The sequence below is a fragment of the Staurois parvus genome, unplaced genomic scaffold (assembly GCF_062004578.1).
Source record: "Staurois parvus isolate SC_StPar_1 unplaced genomic scaffold, SC_StPar_1.0 ptg000048l, whole genome shotgun sequence".
Lineage (NCBI taxonomy): Eukaryota > Metazoa > Chordata > Amphibia > Anura > Ranidae > Staurois > Staurois parvus.
In genome coordinates this window covers 6,270,601-6,292,968 of record NW_028317844.1, presented here as the reverse complement: position 1 = coordinate 6,292,968, position 22,368 = coordinate 6,270,601, and the positions used below count along the sequence as shown (strand labels likewise).

At 41.4% G+C, this 22,368-nt stretch overlaps 1 protein-coding gene across 2 annotated transcripts in view; it reads right to left on the bottom strand.

The window, feature by feature from the left end:
• PDSS2 (decaprenyl diphosphate synthase subunit 2) overlaps positions 1–21,995 on the bottom strand; it is a 235,444-nt gene extending 213,449 nt beyond the window's left edge. For both annotated transcript variants that reach the window (XM_089664931.1, XM_089664937.1), the window contains exons 1-2: positions 21,936–21,995; positions 12,569–12,847 (exon numbers count right to left, since the gene is read on the bottom strand). In XM_089664931.1, coding sequence (XP_089521057.1) covers positions 12,569–12,831 — 263 coding nt within the window. In that variant the 5' untranslated portion in view covers positions 12,832–12,847; positions 21,936–21,995. The remainder of the gene's footprint in view (positions 1–12,568; positions 12,848–21,935) is intronic.
• Between the last annotated feature and the right edge of the window lie 373 nt (positions 21,996–22,368).

The window sequence follows — 22,368 nt, the reverse complement described above, 5'->3', positions numbered from 1 at the left end:
ATGCATTATGCGCAGTGCTCATTGCTTAATCACAACCCACCTGAGCACAGTACAAAACGCGGTAACCTTTCTCTCCGTTGTACCTTTTGGCTGGTTTTATTCTGTTGTATACAGAGTTTTCAAATAAAGGTGATTTTTAAATTCACAGTGCAACCATCCGGACATCTTTATCATCACAAAACAGAACTGGCATGGACATAAGAGAAGGTAAGCTGGAGTTTGGGCACAAGCAAGAGATACAGTATTTTCTGCTAAGTTTGCTTGTTTGTCCTTTGCTGCACCAAGCCAGGGTTAAGAAGCTGGCACTAAGTGTTCGCTCTCTGCTCTGACTGTATGCAAAATGTTGAAGAGAGCATACCTACTTGAATAGTGTAAAATGTTTGGGGTCCCTGGTCCCTAGTCCATACTGACTGCAGCTTGGCTAATTGACTAGGCAGTGCGCAATGTTCTCCCTTCTCTGACTAGCTAAATCATAGGTCCCCAGATTTCCCACTGTAAAAATCATGGCATTTTCAGATTTCTGCTCCCAGCCCGTATTCTTGTAGTAAATCTGACACCCTCAACCCTCCCAAACCACCTCTCATACCACCTGCAGAGCTGATATATTCTCCAGGCAGGGGAAGGCCACAATCCGTTACTGCCAGGAGGACACAGTAATTATTGCTAGCTTGCAATATTTACATGCAAAAATCCGACATGCTATTTGTACAACAATCAAATCGGGTACATTTAGCCGCTGCACAGTCATGTTGGAACAGCAAGGGGCCATCTCCAAACCGTGCCCACAAAGTTGGGAGCATGAAGATGTCCAAAATGTCTTGATATATTGACTCCTTAATCAATTCCCCCTCCACCAAACTTTACACTAGGAACAATGCAGTCGGGCAATTACTGTTCTCCTGGCAACCGCCAAGCCCAGCTCACATAACAAAGGAGTGGCTATGGGCCAACTCTGTGAATGTCCTGGAGTGGCCCAGCCAGAGCCCAGATTTGAACCCGATTGAACATCTCTGGAGAGATCTGAAAATGGCTGTGCACTGACGCTCCCCATCCAACCTGATGGAGCTTGAGAGGTACTGCAAAGAAGAATGGGAGATACTGCCCAAAAATAGGTGTGCCAAGCTTGTATCATCATACTCAAAACAACTTGAGGCTGTAATTGGTGCTAAAGGTGCTTCAACAAAGTATTGAGCAAAGACTGTGAATACTTATGTACATGTGGTTTTTTAGTTTTTTTATTTTTAATAACTTGCAAAGATTTCAAAATGAACTTCTTTCACATTGTCATTATGGGGTATTGTTTGTAGAATGTTGAGGGGGAAAAGATTAATTTAATCCATTTTGGAATAAGGCTGTAACATAACAAAATGTGACAAAAGTTAAGTGCTGTGAATGCTTTCTGGATGCACTGTATACACACACACACACGCATATATATATACACACACTTTTTTTTTACATACTGTGACCAGAGCAATACTTTGTTACCATAGTAACACTGTATCATCCATAGGGATGTCATTACAACTTCAAAAACTCCCCATGCTGTCTACTTTCCAAAAAGAAGTAATTTGTGGGATATTTGTACTGTCCTGACTCTATTACTTTCACACAGCCTAATTAATATACATTGATTTGGGTAATTTTTACCAAAGAAATGTAGCAGAATAAATTTTGGCCTAAATTTATGAAGAAAGATTATTTATTTGTAAAATTATATAACAGAAACAAAGAAAAACACGTTTTTAATATTTAGCAATTTTTCCTTTACAGGCATACTTCGGTTTACGAATGCCTCAGTTAACGTAATTTTTGGTTTACGAATGAAAATCCATTGAAAATAATGCCTCGGTTTACAAATTTTTTTTGCAATACGAACGGATTAATTGGTTTTCAATGCATTTACAATTTTTTTTTAATCATGTCCCTGTACAGTACTATGCCTTTGAAGTGCACTTTATAAAGAGTTTTGAACAGGTAAGACTTTCTTTTAATTTTTTCTGACCTCAGGAATGAATTAATTGGTTTTCAATGCATTTACGAATTTGTGTTTAATCAAGTCCCTGTACAGTATTTATTCGTTTAAAGTGCACTTTATAAAGAGTTTTGGACAGATAAAAGACTTTTTTTTTTACTTTTTTCTGACCTCCGGAACGGATTAATTGATTTTCAATGCATTCCTATGGGAAACCGCATTTCGGTTTACAAAGTTTTCACAATATGAAAAGTCACGCAGAACGCATTAAATTCGTAAACCTAGGTACACCTGTATTTAGCAAAAAATTAAAAACCCAGTGGTGATTAAATACCACCAAAAGAAAATTCTATTTGTGTGAGAAAAATGATAAAACTTTCACTAGGGTACAGTGTTGCAGTACCATGCTATTTTCACTGAAAGTGTGACAGCGATGAAAGCTGAAAATTGGCCTGGGCAGGAAGGAGGTTCAAGTGTCCAGTATTGAAGAAGTTGAAGCTGAGTTCCAGGTGGATATAAAATACATATTAACACATCAGTAAATATAGTTTTCTAAATGCAAACAGCATAAGTACCTAAATTTGACTTGCTAAATTTGAACTCCAAGAAAAGGATGGAGAAGCAGAACAAGGAGCCAATCGGGTGTGCTGCAGAGAAAGAAGCATGTTGACAGGAGGAAAAAGCAGAGTAACAGAAAGATGAGGTTATTAATGTGCTGCTTCTCATTTCACTGACTAGTCACAGGGTGATCGTAAGGCAGTAACTCATGAATTAAAGTGAAACTGCAGCAGAAACAGATCAGGTTGTCAGGATTGTGCTTGTGTGGCAGAGCTGTGTAGGAGTCAGGAATGAATAAAAAAAAAAAATCCTTTGGCAGGTACAACAGCTTAAGTATATATTTCATGATATTTCATGTTGGTATTTGGCTATTTACGTGGCGTTCAGCTTCCAAGTAGTTCTTTTAAGCATCTTTTACAGCAAGGAAAAAAAATACCCTGTACATTTGTAAGCCCTCCCCTCTCTGGGTCCTCAAATCCTTACTTTTTCCTCTCTTCACTGCTGCCAGCTCCCACTGTGCCCCTTTTTCTAAATTTCTGGGTTGCTGAGGGTGGTGGGTGAGACAGGATAATGCAGCTGTCATTCATCTTGCTGGGAGGAAGGAGCATGATTGTGGCTTGCTGGAGTTGTGTTTGTCTATGGATGCATGGATGCATACAATTAAGCTAAGGTCCTGGCCTGGGGCACACAAACAGAGGTCTCCTTAACAACTAGCCAGCTAAAGAGGCACCTGCAACCAGGGAGACATGGAAAGTGGCCTGGGGATCAACTAGAAGCCATGGAAAAAACAATTTTCAAAGAATAGGTTTATTCTTTTTAGGTCAAGCTACACCTATAATAGGTCATAAAACCGACAGGTAAGGTTTTTGATTAGCTGTAAATTTTTTCAATCTTGTCGAGAACAGTTTACCCCATATGCTTACACACTCTAGATGTAAAATAAAAAATCTGGCCAAGAACATTGAAAAAAAGCAAGCAATCTAAAAAGTATAAAAAAAAAAAAAAGAAAGAAAGAAATAACCAAACAATCAACACCTAGCTTTTTAAAGCAATGTGCACAGTTCCAACCAGCCAGCAATCAAATTTAACACTGTATATGAATTTTCTCCTTTTTAGGGGTGGTGACAGTTACAGTCAAGGCAACTAACATGCAATGTTATATTATGTTTTTATCGCTGTCTGTCTCCCTAACTGTCCTGATCACAAACATCAGTGGAAATTAAAAGGAGGGTAAAGCTGAACATAGATGGTTTGAAAATCATCCGGTTCAGCAGGCCATTTGTGGCCACTAACGATCGACTTCTGTTGAACAGGAAAATCAGAACAATTTTCTTGATCAGGACTGTTCGAGTCCCAGATTTTAGAAGGATATGTTGGAGATGTTAAAAATGTTCTGAATTTCAGTGCTGTTAGGACTTGCTCATTGTCATATTTTTGCACTGGATAAACTCCAGTCTCCGCAAAGGCACATAGAAAACTAGCGTTTTCTATGTGTCCCTGTCGCACCACAATGCTGGTGTGATTCATTGTGCAGTGCAGAAAAATGCAAACATGACACCGAAAGTCATCACACTGCAGCGTAAAGCACCTTGTTTCTTTGGGGAGATATGAATGAAGTAGCACAATGTGACACTTTAAATAAAATCAAAAAAAAACGCACATTGCACTACTCTACCTGCCAGACTTGAAACTGGCAACTGCCTGCAAGATAAAATGCTGCGTGAACAGCTCCTGTTAACCCATACAGTCAGAGCAATAGCCAGCAGTATGGGTTGCCCATGTTATAATCCACCACTGCTATAAATTGAATCACAAATGAATCCACACATTCACTTTATGACAGAAGACTTTCAGGTGAGGCAAGTAAAATATACACTAAATTACGCATTGCATACTCAATTTAGGTTTTTTCTTTCAGTAGAAAGTGAACTGAAGACTATCATAAATTTGAAATGCTCAGTCACAAAATACAAGTGTTTGCTGAGAAAGGATTGGAATAGTACTGCATTACTTCTATCACAAAGGAATAGCTGTGACAGATTATAGTTAATCTTAGCTTCTCCACTAATGTCTTTATGAATATCGCTTGATGTCCTTTTTATAGTTAAACGCTTTTGGAATTATTACTGCAAAATATATCAGTCAAAAACTACAAAATGTGTTCCACAGTGATTGCAAAGAACTGTTCCAAACGGTACAGCTACTCAAGTACCAGAGCGTAATGGAAGCGGATGAGAGTGAAACCTTGCTCAAACACCCACAGCCTATGCTCTGTCAACCAGTCTGCTGGAGACTACTGCTTTACACAGATCACATGAGAATCACTTATCACAGCTGTCAATGCACTGAAGCCAGTCTTGGCTGTCCATCAAAGGACTCTGTTGCTGCTGAAACTGTCATTCCCAACCTTTTTCTTTTTTATTCCAATGCTTCTTTTGAAGAAATAGTGTGTATTTCTGGAATATGGAAATAAAGCCTACAATTATTTTTACACATTTGCACAGAAGGCTCTTATCAACAGGTTTTTTTTAAATGTCCACAAATGTACAAGTAGTATGCAGACTGAAGTTACGAAAATTCACATATTCACTACATGTTTTTGCCTTTCAACACATCTGAATTGGAGGAAATACATGCAAATGGGCAAATAGTGCGTATACATGGGGCGTTCAAGTCAAACCAGGACTTTTGAGTTTATAATAAAAGAACAATTTTCAAGGACTAGAAACTGCATTTATTTTTCAACATACTCCCCTGCTACATTTATACACTTATCCCAGTGTTTACTAATGCCTGGAAAGCGTCAGCATAGAAAGATTTGTCAGTACGCCTGAACCATCCTAGGACAGCCTGCTTCACTGCGTCATCATTGTGTTCACCGTTCACACAAAGAGATTCGTCTCTTGTGAAATTTCATGACAGATTATGCATCGATTATCCAGGATCAGGCGTTCCACGTGCTGAATGTTCACAGGAATGACTGCTGTGGGCTGGGAACCTCCACGACCGGGATCGTCACTGATGGACGTAGGGCCATCTGTGAATGAAGGCGTTAAACCTGCGGATATCTACAGAAGACATCAAGCACAGTATGGTGATGAGACGCTCAGTTGCAGTAAGACATCTGAATGGTGTAAACATTTCATAGATGGCTGTATATCCATCAGTGACGATCCCGGCTATGGTGGTTCCCAGCCCACAGCAGTCATTCCTGTGAACATTCAGCATGTGGAATGCCTGATCTTGGATCTTGTGTGAACGATGAACACAATGATGACAAAGTGAAGTAGGTCGTCCTAGGATAGTTCAGGCCAACTGACAAATCTTTCATTGCCGAGGATTTCCAGGCATTAGTTAAACGGTGGGATAAGTATATTTATTAATGTAGCAGAGTAGTATGTGGAAAAATAAATGCAGTTTCCACCCCTTGAAATTTGTTCTTTTATTATATAAACTCAAAAGTACCGGTTTGACTTGAATACCCTTCATACATCTTTTAATAAAGTTAGATCCATGTACCTTTTAACGGCATTATATCTAATTCCCCATAAAAGTCCTCCTCCAGAGGCTTTCCTGTACAGGGGACTAGTTACTTATGGCTGCTGTATGCATAGCTGGGTTACTGGTTCCCTAAAAGTGCTTGTAACGGGTAAAGGTTTTTTTACCTTCATGCTTTCTATGCATGAAGTTAAACAAACTTCAGTGTGCAGCTCCCCCTGCAGCCACCTCTAATACTTACCTGAGCCCGATCTTCATCCAGCACTGTACACGGGAGCCTTAGCTCTCCCGGTACTCAGCCAGTGAGGAGAAAGCCAGGATGGGACTGAGCCACGCTCTCTGGGTCCCATAGAAACACAGAGCTGGCTCAAGAGCAAGCACGAGTGCCCCCAGAGCAAGCAGCTTCCACTGGGGGCACTCAGCAAGTGTGAAGGGCCACAAGCGCAGGCAGGGGACCTGAGAACAGGAGGATAGGGCTGCTCTGTGCAAAACCATTACAGAGTACAGGCAAGTAAAATTTATTTGTTATTTTAAAGAAAAAAAATAACCTTTAGCACCTAACTATGGGCATGCTTCCTACCTCTCTCTGGCCACCACCCTACTTTTTGTTCTATTTGACAGCTCCACTCTCCCTCTCTTTGCTCTTCCAGCCATATGGGTAAAGAGATTTGATAAGGTGGACCAAAGATGAATGTACTATTAGCCACAGAAACATTGAGGCAGAGTTTGCATTGCATTTGGCTGTCCATGCAACAATAAAGAACAGGACTTTGAACAGAACTAAAAAAATTACCCTCACAATGGATTATATAATATCTCTAAAAACACAGCAAGAAGAATAATATAAAACACAATAAAACAGAAAAAGGCTGAACTGTGCATATCAAACAAAAGGAAAAATCTACATTTAAAAGTCATCTATATTCTTAGAAAGGTCCAGTAGAAGGAGATACCAAGTCCTGCAGCTCTTGTTGGTAAGAGGATCTCCACACTGTAACTATGAATTTAAAAAAAAAATAACATTACATAAAAAACCTTGATGTGCAGCAGGTTCAGCAGCTCCTAGCCCAGGAAACCTTAGCCAATGGTGGGGCTGAGAAAGCCATATGACGGCTAACTTCCACTGTAACAAAACAGCTACACTGGATGTTAGCAAGCAGGCAGCCAGCATATTGGCACTGTCTGATCCTTCACTCCTGTGTTTTATGCCTTTATTTACCATCAAATACTCCTTTTTGTTGCATTAAAGTGGAACTTCACTCTTTCAATCAGCATTGCCTATTTTTAAAACCTATGCTGCTATCTTTTTTCTAAACTTTTTTTTTACACTGCTCAAAAAAATTAAAGGAACACTTTTTAATCAGAGTATAGCATCAAGTCAATTAAACTCCTGGGATATTGGTCTGGTCAGTTAAGTAGCAGAGGGGGTTGTTAATCAGTTTCAGCTGCTTTGGTGTTATGAAATTAACAACAGGTGCACTAGATGGGCAACAATGAGATGACCCTGAAAACAGGAATGGTTTTACAGGTGGAGGCCACTGACATTTTTTTTCCCTACTCATCTTTTCTTCTGTTTTTCACTAGTTTGCATTTGGCTAGGGTCGGTGTCACTACTGGTAGCATGAGGTGATACCTGGACCCTACAGAGGTTGCACAGGCAGTCCAACTCCTCCAGGATGGCACATCAATACGTTCCATTGCCAGATGGTTTGCTGTGTCTCCCAGCACAGTCTCAAGAGTATGGAGGAGATTCCAGGAGACAGGCAGTTACTCTAGGAGAGCAGGACAGGGTCGTAGAAGGTCCTTAACCCATCAGCAGGACTAATATCTGCTCCTTTGTGCAAAGAGGAGCAGGATGAGCACAGCCAGAACCCTACAAATTGACCTCCATCAGGCCCTTTGGTGTGACTGTCTCTGCCCAATCAGAAACAGACTTCATGAGTGTGGACTGAAGGCTCGACGTCCTCTAGTGGGTCCTGTGCTCACTGCCCAGCACCATACAGCTTGACTGGCATTTGCCATTGAACCCCAGAATTAGCAGGTCCACCTCTGGCGCCTTCTGCTTTTCACAGATGAGAGCAGGTTCACCCTGAGCACATGTGACAAACGTGAAAGGGTCTGGAGAGTCCGTGGAGAATGTTATGCTGCCTGAAACATTGTTCAGCATGACCGTTTTGGAGGTGGGTCAGTGATGGTCTGGGGAGGCATATCCATGGAGGGACGCACAGACACCATCTGTCTTCTCATTAGGAGCATGCCCCGACGTTGTCAGGCAGGCATGCATACAAGCACGTGGGGACCATACAAACTACTGAGTACCATTTTGAGTGGCTGCAATGAAATTTCAGCAAAATGGACTAGCCTGCTGCATCATTTTATCACTTTGAGTTTTGGGGTGTTTTTGAATTCAGTCCTCTGTAGGTTGATAATTTTAATTTCCAATAAACGATGGGGTATCCTTACATTCTTAACACATTACCTAGCTCATATCAGTATAGATATCCACATTATATTTTTCCCCATTGAGATCTGATGTGTTTTCAAAGTGTTCCTTTAATTTTTTTGAGCAGTGTACATTTCTATAGTTACTGCCTGTTTCCAGGTCTAGAATAATGATGTTATACATCCCAGGAGTCTTCAGAAGGGGAGGAGGGGTTTTCTCAGCTAAGCACATCCTCCTGCCTACATGCCTGAGCTAAGGCCAAATGGATTCTGGGCATTAAATTCGACATAAATCATTTGCGCTTACCCACGATGGCCACAGCCAGAAATGCTGGAGGGGTTTAAAGTGATGTCTCCGCAAAACAAAGCATGCAGACATGGATGGATGGGGGAGTTTGCTTTGAATATTAAAAATGAATGAAATAATATTTTTGATTTGTGGTGCTCAGGTGAAGCATAGTTCTGCTTTAAGTCCATTTACCTTTGCTTAGTTTCTTTCTCTGTTACAAAAATTACCCTGGAAACTGCTTTTTGCGCTGATTGACAGCTCCACTTGCCCCCTCCCTGCTCTTTGTATCAATTGACAGCTCCACCTCCTGTCCACCCCCTAAGCACCACCCCATCACATACACAGAATACCTGCATAATACAGTACCCTCCCACTTCATCTGGAGACAGGAAGTAGTAAAAGAGCTGTTTGAGTCACAAGTACTTTTAGAATGAATTATTTTAACAGAATGAGACATTTATCATTAATAAATACATATATATTATATTGACTGAGCATGGGTGGGGGGAGAATGGAACAGGAGCATTGTTAAAGGTATCCTGGAGTTTAGCTTTAAGCTTCCATTAAGACACAACATGCAGATTGTCCTATAAATGAAACCTGGGAAATCCAAGAAAAGCTTTGCCTCGGGTGCATTTCTATACTACAAATTAGATACTGTATGTCCTAGAAACAAACCATCACATCATCTCCATAATAAGGAAGTAAGAGTATAAACAAACTACATTTTACTGATGTACAGTGAATAAAGTTCACCTATATTCAGCTTCATCAGGAATCATGTTCATCCACTTGGACTATGGTGTTTGCACATAATCTTAAAGCTCCTGGTGTTGAGATCTGCGAACAGCATAGTTGAATGTATAAACTCTGAGGGGATTAATTGTCTGGAAAGCCACGAACAAGCACACTGTGTAAGTAGCAAGGGATACAAATTCATTGTAATTTAAAGGAAAAGAAAATCCATTCTACATTTCTGTCACCATAGTAACACGGACCTGTCATCTGATGTCGATTTGATTCATTAACCAAACCGAAAGGCTAAAGCAATGGGTCACAGTACTACATTTATTGTAGTTCATGAATATATTTAAACAGCGCAATTGTTGGAATAATTGTAAATAATGGGTAAAATCAAACACATCACCATGTTTTAAGCTATTTATAGGATTTGTTAAGTTCAATGAAATTTTTAGTTTGTTGTAAGGCAGTTCCAGACAAAAAAAATGCAAATTTACTAATCACCCTATTGCTTTAGTCTAGTGCATAGATCTGCCAGCTGTAGATTCCATACGACCCACATTGTCACAGCTACTACTCACAAGCTTCTGTATGGTTCAATTATACTGGTGGGTCTAAACAAATGGACTGAAATTCAAACACTTAAAAAGTCTAGGTCCCTCCCGCCATTAAATCACCCCCTGCTACCTGCCATATGATGCAGGGCAGGTCATGGATGTGGCAAAGAATGGCCCCACATAAAGACATGGTTTCCTAGAGTATTTGCCTGTCAGCCTTGGGTGGCTTGATGGCACTTTTTTTCCAATATTCCTGCTTTTAGTTAAACCACATGTAGTAATTCTATCATCAAGGTGTATCCCACTGGCACTTTTATTCCTTGGGTGAAAATGCTTTCTCAATTCAGTTGCAGCATTGTCAACCTTTCCTGCATGCTTACTAGTTGCAAAGCAATCCCATGTCCCATTGTAGTCACCATAGTAAAAATGTGATGTAAAACTAACACTGGAGCACACACATCCAAAGGAAATTCATACAAAATGTCCTCAGGATGTGCACAGAGCAAAGAAAGAAAACATGAACAAAGAAAGGGGAAAACTATTTATGTGAACAAAACTGTAACATTGTTTACTGTATTTCTACTTTAAAACTGTACAGGATCTCCACAATTACAGATCCCCTCCCTAAATTCTCTTCAACTGCTGACACAGTTTAAATGATAGTGCCTTACTTTTCTTGTAATTCAAAAGTTTCAGCCCAAGAAACATCTTTTATTAGGAAACAAGTGCTTGCTCCCGGCGCTGGGAGGAGAAATTTCTTTCATGCTGTACATCACATCCGAGCATGGAAACAGAACTACATTTCCCATGATGCAGGAGGAAATACAAGAGATGAGTCAGCATGTGCAGTGAACTGGAGGAGCAGAGGGAAGAGTTGACACTGAGAGCTACATCTGCTAAGGTTGGCCATAGACGGTTCGAATCTCATCCCGGTCAGCAGGAACCGGCTGAGATTAGAACCATATATGGGCAGATCGATCAACTTGCGTACAACCAGCCTGCAGGATTTTACATACAATTGTCGCTAGTGGCTGGTATAGCTGCTAGCAAGAATCACTGTCTTCTCCCGGCAGAGACAGCTTCCTCAACCCCCCTCAACCCCTTGCCAGGAGAACACAATGGCTCGGCGGGAGCGATTCCCCCACCTTCACTTACTGTGTTGATGAGGGAATCGAGACAATTTCTTTTCCGCAACTCATTCGCTCCGTGTATGGCCCGTATAACCAGAGAGGCAGTGTGTGCACAGAAGTGGAGGGCGGAGTTGGAGCTGAGGGCTGCTTCTGCTATACACAGTGGGAAGCTCACACTCCCAAGTCCACCCACTATGTAATTATGTCTCTGCTAACTGTAAAAAAGCACTGCGGGGCAGAGACAAGACCGATGGCCACAGGGATACAGAGCATAGCAGCCATCGGTCTTATGAAACGGATGTCAGAGGGATTCAAGCTATGCTTCATATAATGCACCCTGGATTACTCAAAGATTACACAGTGGGGAGAGAAACAAGCAGTACATTGCAATAAGGTAAGCCAGCACCAATGCTGCCACTTTATTATTATATTTTTTTTAATAAAGTAGTAATTTAGCATCTGGGACTCGAATAAGGTAAATTAGCAAACCCATTGGATTATAGTTGGCTCAAAAGTTTTAGAATGAAACAGTTTAATTGTTTTCTCCACAGTGCAAGTGGTAGTGGAGGTGCTTGCCACAGTGGGTGGGTCTGAGCCTGTTCAAAATCGAAGCACTGAAATAGGAGACACGTGCGAATCCCATCGAGAGGGGAGACTCTCAGGGTAAAGTTGACACGTTTCGAAGGGGGGTCCCTTCTTCAGAGCTCGCTTACTGAGGTAATGTGCAAGGTTGGTGCGCTTTTGTTTTTGTTCTTCACTACAATACATTACCACTGCTCAAGGTAGAGAAGCTCCCTGATCTCCAAGCACAACTCCTCCCATAGGTGCCAGCCCAGCTCGTGCACTGCACAGATGAAGGCAAGAAAGGTCCTATCGGCTGCACTCTAAAAACTCTGCTTTATTGAGCAGAATAAAACCAACACAGACAGTGGAAAAACAATGGGGACCAGCAGTGGTCCCCCACTGTATTTCCAATGTCTACATTGGTTTTATCCTGTTCAATAAAGTGGAATTTTTAGAGTCCAGTCAATCGGACCTTTCTTGCCTTCATCAATACACAGTTAAGTTGTGTCCCTTGTGCCTACATAAATTACAAATGTTCATGTCTGACTGAAATGTACCATTATACAAAGGCTGTATGACCAATTTTACCATACGTTTCTTTGGAATCCATAGTGAACACCAAATGCTACATATGTATTATAGTCACAAACTTCACAGTCAATACTTTTTTATCTACTGGATAGAAATGCTGCTGTGGAAGAACAAAATACATCTAAGAAGACATTACAACATGCATAACCACAATATTTCTTTTTTTTAGAGTGCATGAGACAAGAGGTGTACTCTGAATTTATACAGGAAAGCTATACAGTACCTGGCAGTATTCAGTAAAGGATGTTTTGTTCCCACCAGCTTTCTGACTTGCATGGCTATATTGTTCAATTCATCACTCAAAAGACAACGGAGACTCATGAAAGAAGTTGGATAACCCACAATTTTCTCAGCATCTGAAACAACTTTGCTCCAATTAGTAGTAGGTGAACCAGAAAAGAGACTGATTGTCCTTCTGGTGCAAAATCTGTAGGCACAGTATTTTAAAGTCCACGCAGACTGCATTACACACTTGATTGATGACATGGTAGCAATAAATATCCTATCAGGAAGAGCAAATAAAAGTAAAAATGCAATAGCAATATGAAGCAATTAAATTCTCATAATTAAATTACTTATCTATAGCACTGGAGTTCAGCCGCTAGATCAGGGTTTCTCAACCATGGAACCCTAGGGTTCCTTCAGAGGTTGCTAGGGGTTCCTTGAGCTATAAGAAATGTCATCCTTTCATATAAGTTCCCATTAATACCGTTGATCTTATTAGCAATCTGTAAGGGGGAAATACTTCCCAATGACCACAAGTATAAGGAGCATTCTTCCCACTGACCATCACACTAATGTATCATGCGTTCTAGATGTATTAAGATTTAGCAGGGGTTCCCCGAGAATGAAAAGTTATTTGATAAAGGTTGAGAAAGGCTGCTTTACGTAAAAATTCTATATCTCTTCTGAGCACTTTATACCATCCTGCTCATCTTTAGCCCTTCTTTAGCTTTACGTAAAACCAATAAGCCAAGGCAGAGGATATTTCTGCCTATTTCACAGCAGACCTAGATTGCCAGATTATACAATGAAGTAATGAATCGTCATCTAAAATTGGGAAGTGTGGGTGCTACTGGAAACAGGCTTACTATGACCTACTTTCACCTATTTAACTACAAAAACAGTGCACCAATATAAGTACACAGTGGGGTTGATTTACTAGAATTGGAGAGTGCAAAATCTGGTGAAGCACTCCACAGAAACCAATTAGCTTCCAAGTTATTTGTTAAAGCTTAATTGAACAAGCTGAAGTTAGAAGCTGGTTGGATATCATGCAAAACTGCACCAGATTTTACACTCTCCAGTTTTAGTAAATCAACGCCAGTGTGTGTTCAGTGTAATCTGCCATCAGTTGAGGCAGATTTTTATGGGTTTGTAAAACCTACCCTGTAGTGGTCAGAGCGTACCTGTGAGTATTTCTTCTAGGGTGCCCTTCTACTTGGGGGAAAATTCAGTTGTATGCATTTATGGTCTGTCAGTGTATGAACCTGCACTGTCAAGAATTTCTGTTCATCACAAAGAAAAACCAAACTCAGTTTATGAGTGTAAATGTTTGTGGCAGGTTTGACTATCTCATATCTTTAGATGACAGGAGCAAAGAGAAGCTCTTAGAACTTTCATGTATGACAGCGATGGAACGTGACCATTTAGTCAACCTGGACCTTACACATGGCTTCCTCTTCACTCCCAGCAACATAATCTTCCGGTGCCGTGGGAATATATACAATTAAAGGGCTGTCTCATCAAGAGAGCATGACTATGGCCACCCAGCTCTGCTATTCATAGAAGCTGTACTACAGCTTTTATGAATGAATCAGGATCTATGAATGGAGGGAGCGGAATTATCAATCATTTGCCTGTCCTCAATTCAGAGAGAGATTTCCATTCATGGAAGCTGTAGAGGTTTTGAAAGCCTGCTAGCAGCTTGTTTAAAGTGGCAATAAGCACTCCCATTAGGATATGTTTTCAGTATTTACAAACCGGAGTTGACTGGTACTTTACAAGCTTCAATAAAGTTTGCGGAAAGCTCTATAAATGCTTTGTCAAAGCTTGCTGTTCACACTGCTCTTATACAAGTTGAAGCCTATGTGAAACAGGCCTAAAGGAATGTTATATCCCCTATCAGTTGTATTGTGTCCTATTGGGGAGATTTCCCTTCACTTCCAGTTCCCTAGCCAAAACAGGAAGTGAGAGGAAATCCCTCCAAAGTGCAAGAAATACCTGTTGTCAGCAGGGTCACCAGAACTAGTACCTTCATAGGAAGATGTCCCCTCTATTCCTGTTCTGGTGACAACCCAAAATATCACATTTACTTTCACTTACGGTGATAACAGTAAACAGAAAAAATAGAGAGGGTGAATCTCCCTAATGGGGGCACAGGCAGCAATAAAAACATGACAGGTATCCTAATCCCTCTCCACTGTATCCAAAAAAAAAAATACCATTTTGCCCTTTTAGCTATACTTTATGCTCACCATACAATCTGACTGTACAATCTCATTTAGATCTACAGGCAACTGTTAGCATGAGGCACAAACAGAAGAAGGAGGTGCACCAGCCTTGTGCATTTCTTGTGTAAAACTCTAATAATTTAAAAAAGAATCCATTGTACTCACAATAGGAGAAATAACATACAGTGGGTAAAATTATTATTTGATCCCCTGCAGATTTTGTACGTTTGCTCACTTACAAAGAAATGAAGGGTCTATATTTTTTTATCAAAGGTGTATTTTAAATTATGGAGACAGAATATCAACCAAAAATCCAGAGAAAACACATGATACAAATGTTATAAATTGAATTGCAGTTCAGTGAGTAAAATAAGTATTTGATCACCTTCCAACCAACAATAATTCTGGCTCCCATAGACTTGCTATGTGCTCATGTGGTACACAGATTAGTCCTGCCAATTTAACCGATTCCCGCCCACAATGTACGGCGGCCAGGCGGCAGCTACAGGCAAAACGACGTACCCGTACCTCGCTCTGGCTGTACAGTGGAATGAAGTGGGATACAATGGAATGAAGATACCGGTGAACGGGACCCAGTGATTATGTGATCGCTATGCGATCACATGATCACAATGCAAGCAAAGCTGTTATGAATCAATCTAATTCATAACAGCTCTGCTTCTCTTTCTAGTGAGCTGTGATTGTCCCACAGCTGGCACATGATACATGGGGCCAATCACAGCACCCTGTATCATGTGACCAGCTCCAGCCAATCACAGATCCCTGTCTTGGGCTGTCAAAAACCTAACTCATTCATGACAGCTCATGAATGAGTTAGGTTCATGACAGCAAGCTTTGCCCTGCAGGAGAAATTATTTTTATTTCTCCTGCAAAGCAAAATGTAAAAAAAAAAATCCCTGATCACCCCCCCCCCCCCCCCACAGTAGTACAATGTTACTACGGTAACTTTGTACTATTCTGATAAAAGTATTTCTTTTTCTAAATAAAAATATGTTAAAAAAATAAAACAAAAAATACCATATTGAGAAATGTAAAAGAAAAATTTTTTAAGGGTTTTTTTTTAACTACTCGCCAACCGCTTACCCACATTTTGCAGGTGAGCAGCAGAACTTGGCAAAGCAACGTAATCTTGCGCCACTTCCTGTTTTAGGGTATAAACGCACCTGCGCCCCCCGCTTCCCCCCCGGTCGGTCCAGGGAGAGGAGAACACAGCACAGAGTAAAAGCACTACATTTTACACACACACGTTAGATTAGTACATTTAACCCTTTGATTGCCCCTATTAACCCTTTGATCACTTCGTCACCCAGCCAGTGCCATTAGTACAGTGTCAGTATATAGAATTTTTCACTAATCACTGTATTCCTGCCACTAGCGACATCAGATAATGTCGGAGTCAGTAAGCGCCCCTCCCAGCCAGGGTCAGCTAGTGTTAGACTGCCGCACACTATCTCACTAACGCTATAGGTCGTTAATCACCGCCATTACTAGTATAGTGTTTGTATAGATCAATATAATGATCATGAACAGAACTATACTAGTGCCTCCTTTGTAAAGTGTCCCCAAAAACACACTGTTATCAGGATAGGCCCCGTTCTCTGCCAGCTCTAGCGTTTAGCCCCTCCGCTGTTTTTCACAGAAGATATGTACCAATTGATTGTGGGCCAAGGCAATTTATATGAACTACAATGCATCACCGCCCACCCAAATTCAGCTCTTGCAGACAATTTGCATGGAAACGTATCATGGTTTCTGAATTTAAAACTTTTTTAGGCCTAACCCTCAACATAAGCATTACAAAAAAGCATGAATTGCAGTCATATTGGTCCACAGACCCGATTCATCGTATGCCCATGTTCTCTGCTGTTACATATATGCCCAACGTGGACCAGCAATGTACTGGTACATTGCTGGACTTTGAGTGGTTATACCGGGATGATGCCTGCAGCTACAGGCATCATCCCGGTATCGTTTTTTTCAGCTGCCGGTCAGCTTTCATTTAAAAGCAATCCTAGTGGCCAATTAGCTGCTGAATTGTTTTTCCGAGCAGCGGGAAGGGACATTTCCCCCCCCCCCCCTTCCTGCTGCGTTACACAGTTTTCTTGGGCTCTCCTGTCCCACAGGGGAATAGGAGAATGCAGCCGGCAGATCCACTGGCTAACCATACAGCTGATCAGAGACCAGAAAGGCTCCATCATCTCTATAGTATAAGAAATCAGAAGCTATGAGCATTTCATCACTTCAGTTTTGCAGGATATAAACAGCGCCATTTGTAAATTGGGAAAGCATCTGATCACACCGATCTTGGTGAGATCAGATGAAGTAATAGCAGAGGAGATATCTAGAGTCTAATAGACCCCAGATTTCTCAAAAAAGAATACCTATCAATGCCTGTTGCAGTCACTGGGGATATTTACATTCCCTGTGATAGCAATAAAAGTGATTAAAAAAAAAATGAAAGGAACAGTGTAAAAATAATTTAAAAAATCAAAATAACGAAAAAAAAAAAAGCTTTGACCCCGTGACGGTATGTAAACAGCAGTTGCACCATGTATGTGAGGTATCAACATGAACATCAGATCGAGGGCAGTAACCCTGACCTCCTGTGTAAATATAAATTGGTGACCTGTAAAGGCTTTTAACCACTAGCCTACAGGGCACTTATACCCCCTTCCTGTCCAGGCAAATTTCCAGCTTTCAGTGCTGTGGCACTTTGAATGACAATTGCGCGGTCATACAACACTGTACCCATATGAGATTTTTATCATTTTTTTGTGACAGATAGAGCTTTATTTTGGTAGTATTTAATCACCTCTGGGTTTTTTATTTATACTTAAACAAACCAAAAACCACAGAAAATTTTTTAAAAAAAAGTTTTTTCTTAGTTTTTGTTATAACATTTTGTAAATAAGTGATTTTTCTCCTTCACTGATGTGCGCTAATGAGGCTGCACTGATGGGCACTGATAGGCTGCACTGATGGACACTGATAGGTGGCACTGATGAGGAGGTACTGGTAGGTGGCACTGATGGGCATTGACAGGCATCACTGATGGGCACTGAAAGGCAGCACTCATATATGGCACTGATAGGCAGCGCTGACTGGCACTTATAGGCGGCACTGATACACACTGATAGGCAGCACTGACTGGCACTGATGGGTGACACTGAAAGGCAGCTCAGATGGGCACTGATATGTGGCAATGATGTGGCACTGATGGGCACTGGCAGGCGGCATGGATGAGCACTGATGGACACTGACAGGTGGCGCCGCTGGGGCTACACAGATCATCAGTGCCCTGATGATCAGTGTAGTTGTCCCCTGGGAGGAATGCCGATTACCGGCTGTCCTCTCCTCATGAGCTGTCAGCATGACAGCTAGTGGGGAGAGAAATGCCGAAAACAGGCATTTCCCTGTTTACATGTGATCAGCTGTGATTGTACACAGCTGATCACATGACCAAGCTGACATCTTCGGCTTTTTACGTGGATTGGTGACCCGCTGTGTCCGAGGCACACAGCACACCGCCGCGTGCTCTGGGAGCCACGCATGCGCAGTTAGAATGGGAGGACGTCATATGAAGTCCTCCCAGAACGAGAGAACCACCTTGCATCCGTCATATTACTATATGGCGGGCGGGCGGGCGGGAGGTGGTTAAAGTGTCGCCTATCGATAATAAAAATGTACTTTGTTGCCATTGCACCGGCATGCTCAGTTTCAAAGCATGTCATGTTTGGTATCTATTTACTCGGTGTAACATATTTTTCAAACAGTTGGGCAATATATTGTGTTTTTGTGCATTCAAATTCTAAAAAGTGTATTTTTCCCAAGAGATTTCCATTTGAAAATCGCTGCGCAAATCCTTTATGACGTAAAAAATTTCAACACCCACCGTTGTATTCTCTAGGGCCTCTGCTTTAAAAAAAAATATATAACGTTTGGGGGTTCAAAGTGCTTTTCTAGCAAAACAGTTTTTTCATGTGAACCAAAAGTGTCAGAAAAGGCTTGCTCTTCAAGAGTGGGTCATGTGTGACATAAGCTTCTAATGTTGACCCTGAAATGGCAGGATAGTAGAAGCCCCCACCCCCCACCCAAATGACCCCTTTTTGGAAAGTAGACACTCCAAGGTATTTGCTAAGAGGCATGGTGAGTATTTTACAGATCTCATTTGTTGCCACGTTTTTGGAAAACGAAGAAAGAAAACAAAAATTTATTTTTTCTTTTCTTTTTCAAAACCCTGTGACAAAAATAATATCTGTAAAATACTCACCATTCCTCTTATCAAATTCCTTGAGATGTCTACTTTCCAAAAAGGGGTCATTTGGGAGGGTGTTTGTACTATCCTGGCATATTAGAGCCTCCGAAACTGTGATAGGTAGTGGGGGAAGTGATATGAGGAAATATGCCCTTTGGAAGCCTGGAGGTGGTCATTGGATTTTGGGGGCTTGTATGTAGCTAGACTGCCAAAAAGTCTCTCACATGTGGTATCCCCATACTCGGGAGAAGTAGAAGAATGTGTTTTGTGGTGTTATTCCACATATACCCATGGCATGCATGAGCAATATATCATTAAAGTGGCAGCTTTGTATAAAAAAAAAAATGCTGACTATGACCCTAAGAACACCATCCCTACAGTCAAGCACAGAGGTGGAAACATTATGCTTTGGGGCTGTATCTCTGCTAAAGATACAGGCTGACTTTGCCACATTGAGGGGCTAACGGATGGGGCCATGTATTGTAAAATCTTGGATGAGAACCAGAAAACTGAAGATGGTTCGTGGATGAGTCTTCCAGCATGACAATGACCCAAAACATACTGCCAAGGCAACACTGGAGTGGCTCAAGAAGAAGCACATTAAGGTTATGGAGTGGCCTAGCCAGTCTCCATACCTTAATCCTATAGAACATTTATGGAGGGAGCTGAAACTTCAAGTTGGCAAGTGGCAGCCAAGAAACCTTAAGGATTTAGAGAAGATCTGTAAAGAAGAGTGGACCAAAATCCCTCATGAGATGTATGCAAACCTGGTAACCAACTACAAGAAACGTCTTACCTCTATGATTGCCAACAAGGGTTTCTCCACCAAGTACCAAGTCATGTTTTTCTTGGGGATCAAATACTTATTTTACTCACTGAACTGCAATTCAATGTATAACATTCGTATCATGTTTTTTTTTTATTTTTGGTTGATATTCTGTCTCTATCATTTAAAATACACCTATGATAAAAATTATAGACCCTTCATTTCTTTGTAAGTTGGCAAACTTACAAAATCTTCAGATCAAATAATTGTTTTCCCCACTTTATAACTACATAAATGTGCACAACGTCCACTCTACAGGCGTGGCAACCTTCATGATAGTCTAATCTTCATGGAGCCCAAATAGACAGATCTTCTACCTTGAATAACCAAAACGGGCCACTGTGGATTTCCACAAACGTGAACCACCAATGTATGCAGTAAGGCCTTGCTACCCTCTTCAATTTAAGGGAAGAGCTCTGAGGAAGAAGGCATGGTCCTCGAAATGTGCTAGCTGCACCCAATTGATGGATATGCGTCTGGTGGTGTCTTGGTTATTGTAAATGCGTTGGTTATTTCTCCTTTTGTGAGTACCATGGATTCTACGTTTTTAATTTATGAAAGAGCTGTACAGTAACGCACTAAGCTGGTGGACCTCATTGTTGTGTTTGTATTGGTTTCCCCCAAACTGAAGAGTGCAGGAAGGCTTCGGTGCACACATTGGTGGTTCAAGTTGATGGAAATCTACAGTGGCCATTTTGGTAGTTCAAGGTGCAAGATCTGTCCATTTGGGTTCCACGAAGATTAGGTTGCCACAATTGTAGTGCGGACTTTGTGCACATTTATGTAGTATAAGGGCCTGTGTGACTAGATATAGTTTCAGTAAATTTTAAAGAGCTTGCACAACCAGATTGTAATATGGTATGGTCACCCTTTGGCTCACCATATACGTTGCAATCTGACCATACAATCTCTGTACAGTCAACTTTACATCTGCCAAAACTATTTAGTATGTATGGTGAGCATACACGTTTTAGCCTGGTTGTACAATTTCTTTAAAATTTACCAAAACCATGTAATAGTAGGACCTACCTAAATTATCCAATCAAAATCTAATCAACCAGGTAGGCCCTTCCACTACACACCTGTTGATAGATCTAAAGAAGATTGTACAATCAGATTGTAATGTGTATGGTTAAGTTTAGAGAGTGGAACGCTCTGTGTCTAGGGGTAGATTAGATCCTCTGAACACATCTAAAAACACATACATAGGTAATATTTAGGCCTCAAACACAAGGGGCATTTTTAATGCTGCTGTTGGGAGCATCTGGAATTTTTTTTTCTTGCCTCTGCCTGTTAGCCTAGAGTCCATGTACATATAGGTGTTTAGAGGCAGAAAAAAAAACCCCCACGACTAGCATGTCCAGGAGCAACCATCGTTGGGCGCTTGATACAAGTAGATGTGTCTAAACACATGTTCATGCTAGGCATGTTTAGTGCTTGAGCGTTATTTTCAATGGCCAGAATATTTTTCTTTTCAAAAGCGAACCTTCCATTGAAATTCAATGGGAGCGCACCAAAAACCCATCCACGGTGCAGTGCGCTTTTAATGGCCCCTAGACTTGCTGCCCACGGTCTACACCCAGGACATAGTTGGGGGATTTACTAAGACTGCTGAACTCACAGAATCTGGTGCACCTATGCATGGTAGCCAATCAGCTTGTAACTTCAGCTTGTTCAGTTAAGCTTTGGCAATAAAACCTGAAAGATGATTGGTTTCCCTGCAGAGCTGCACTCTCTAGTTTCCCCAGTCTATATATCACTGCCATATAGATCTGTACAAGATCACTGTGTACAGGACATCAGCAGTGGTGGAGTCTCACACAGAACCAGGTGTACACACGTGACACAATGACCTCTCACTGCTCCCTGGAGCACAAACTTCGCAGAGAGTAAACTGAGGACTTCATTCACTTCACATCTCTGCCACTCAACCAAACAGAAGCCATACACAATGACAAAGCCCCGGAGAACATCCAACAACTCCTGTACACTCGCCATCATCTACACTAAATACCGGCATCGCTCTATAACTCACCGTGGTCACCGCGCATGCGCCCCCTGTAACATGAAGTGCCGCGAGATGACGAAACTTTGCCGACACGCTCGGGATCTCACTGCACTTCCCTGTAGCACAAGGCGCATGCGCCACGTGGTATTGGGCAGGCGTGTACAGTGGATAGAGTGAGGAATGTAGTGTAGCGTTGTAACTACGACACGGGAATAATGGCAAAGAGCATAAAGTCATTTAAAGTGGAGCTTTAGCATAGGAAAATAAATGGGCAGACAGGCGGGATATATATGACATATACTAAACTCAGGACCCTGCATTCACTATATCTGGTCTCCCACAGTACACAGAACAGGGACATGTAATTATTTTAGTAAATATCAGGGGCAGACTAACAACTCATGGGGCCCCCAGGCAATAGGGAATCATGGGGCCCCTGTGTCCTTGCCCAATCTCAAAA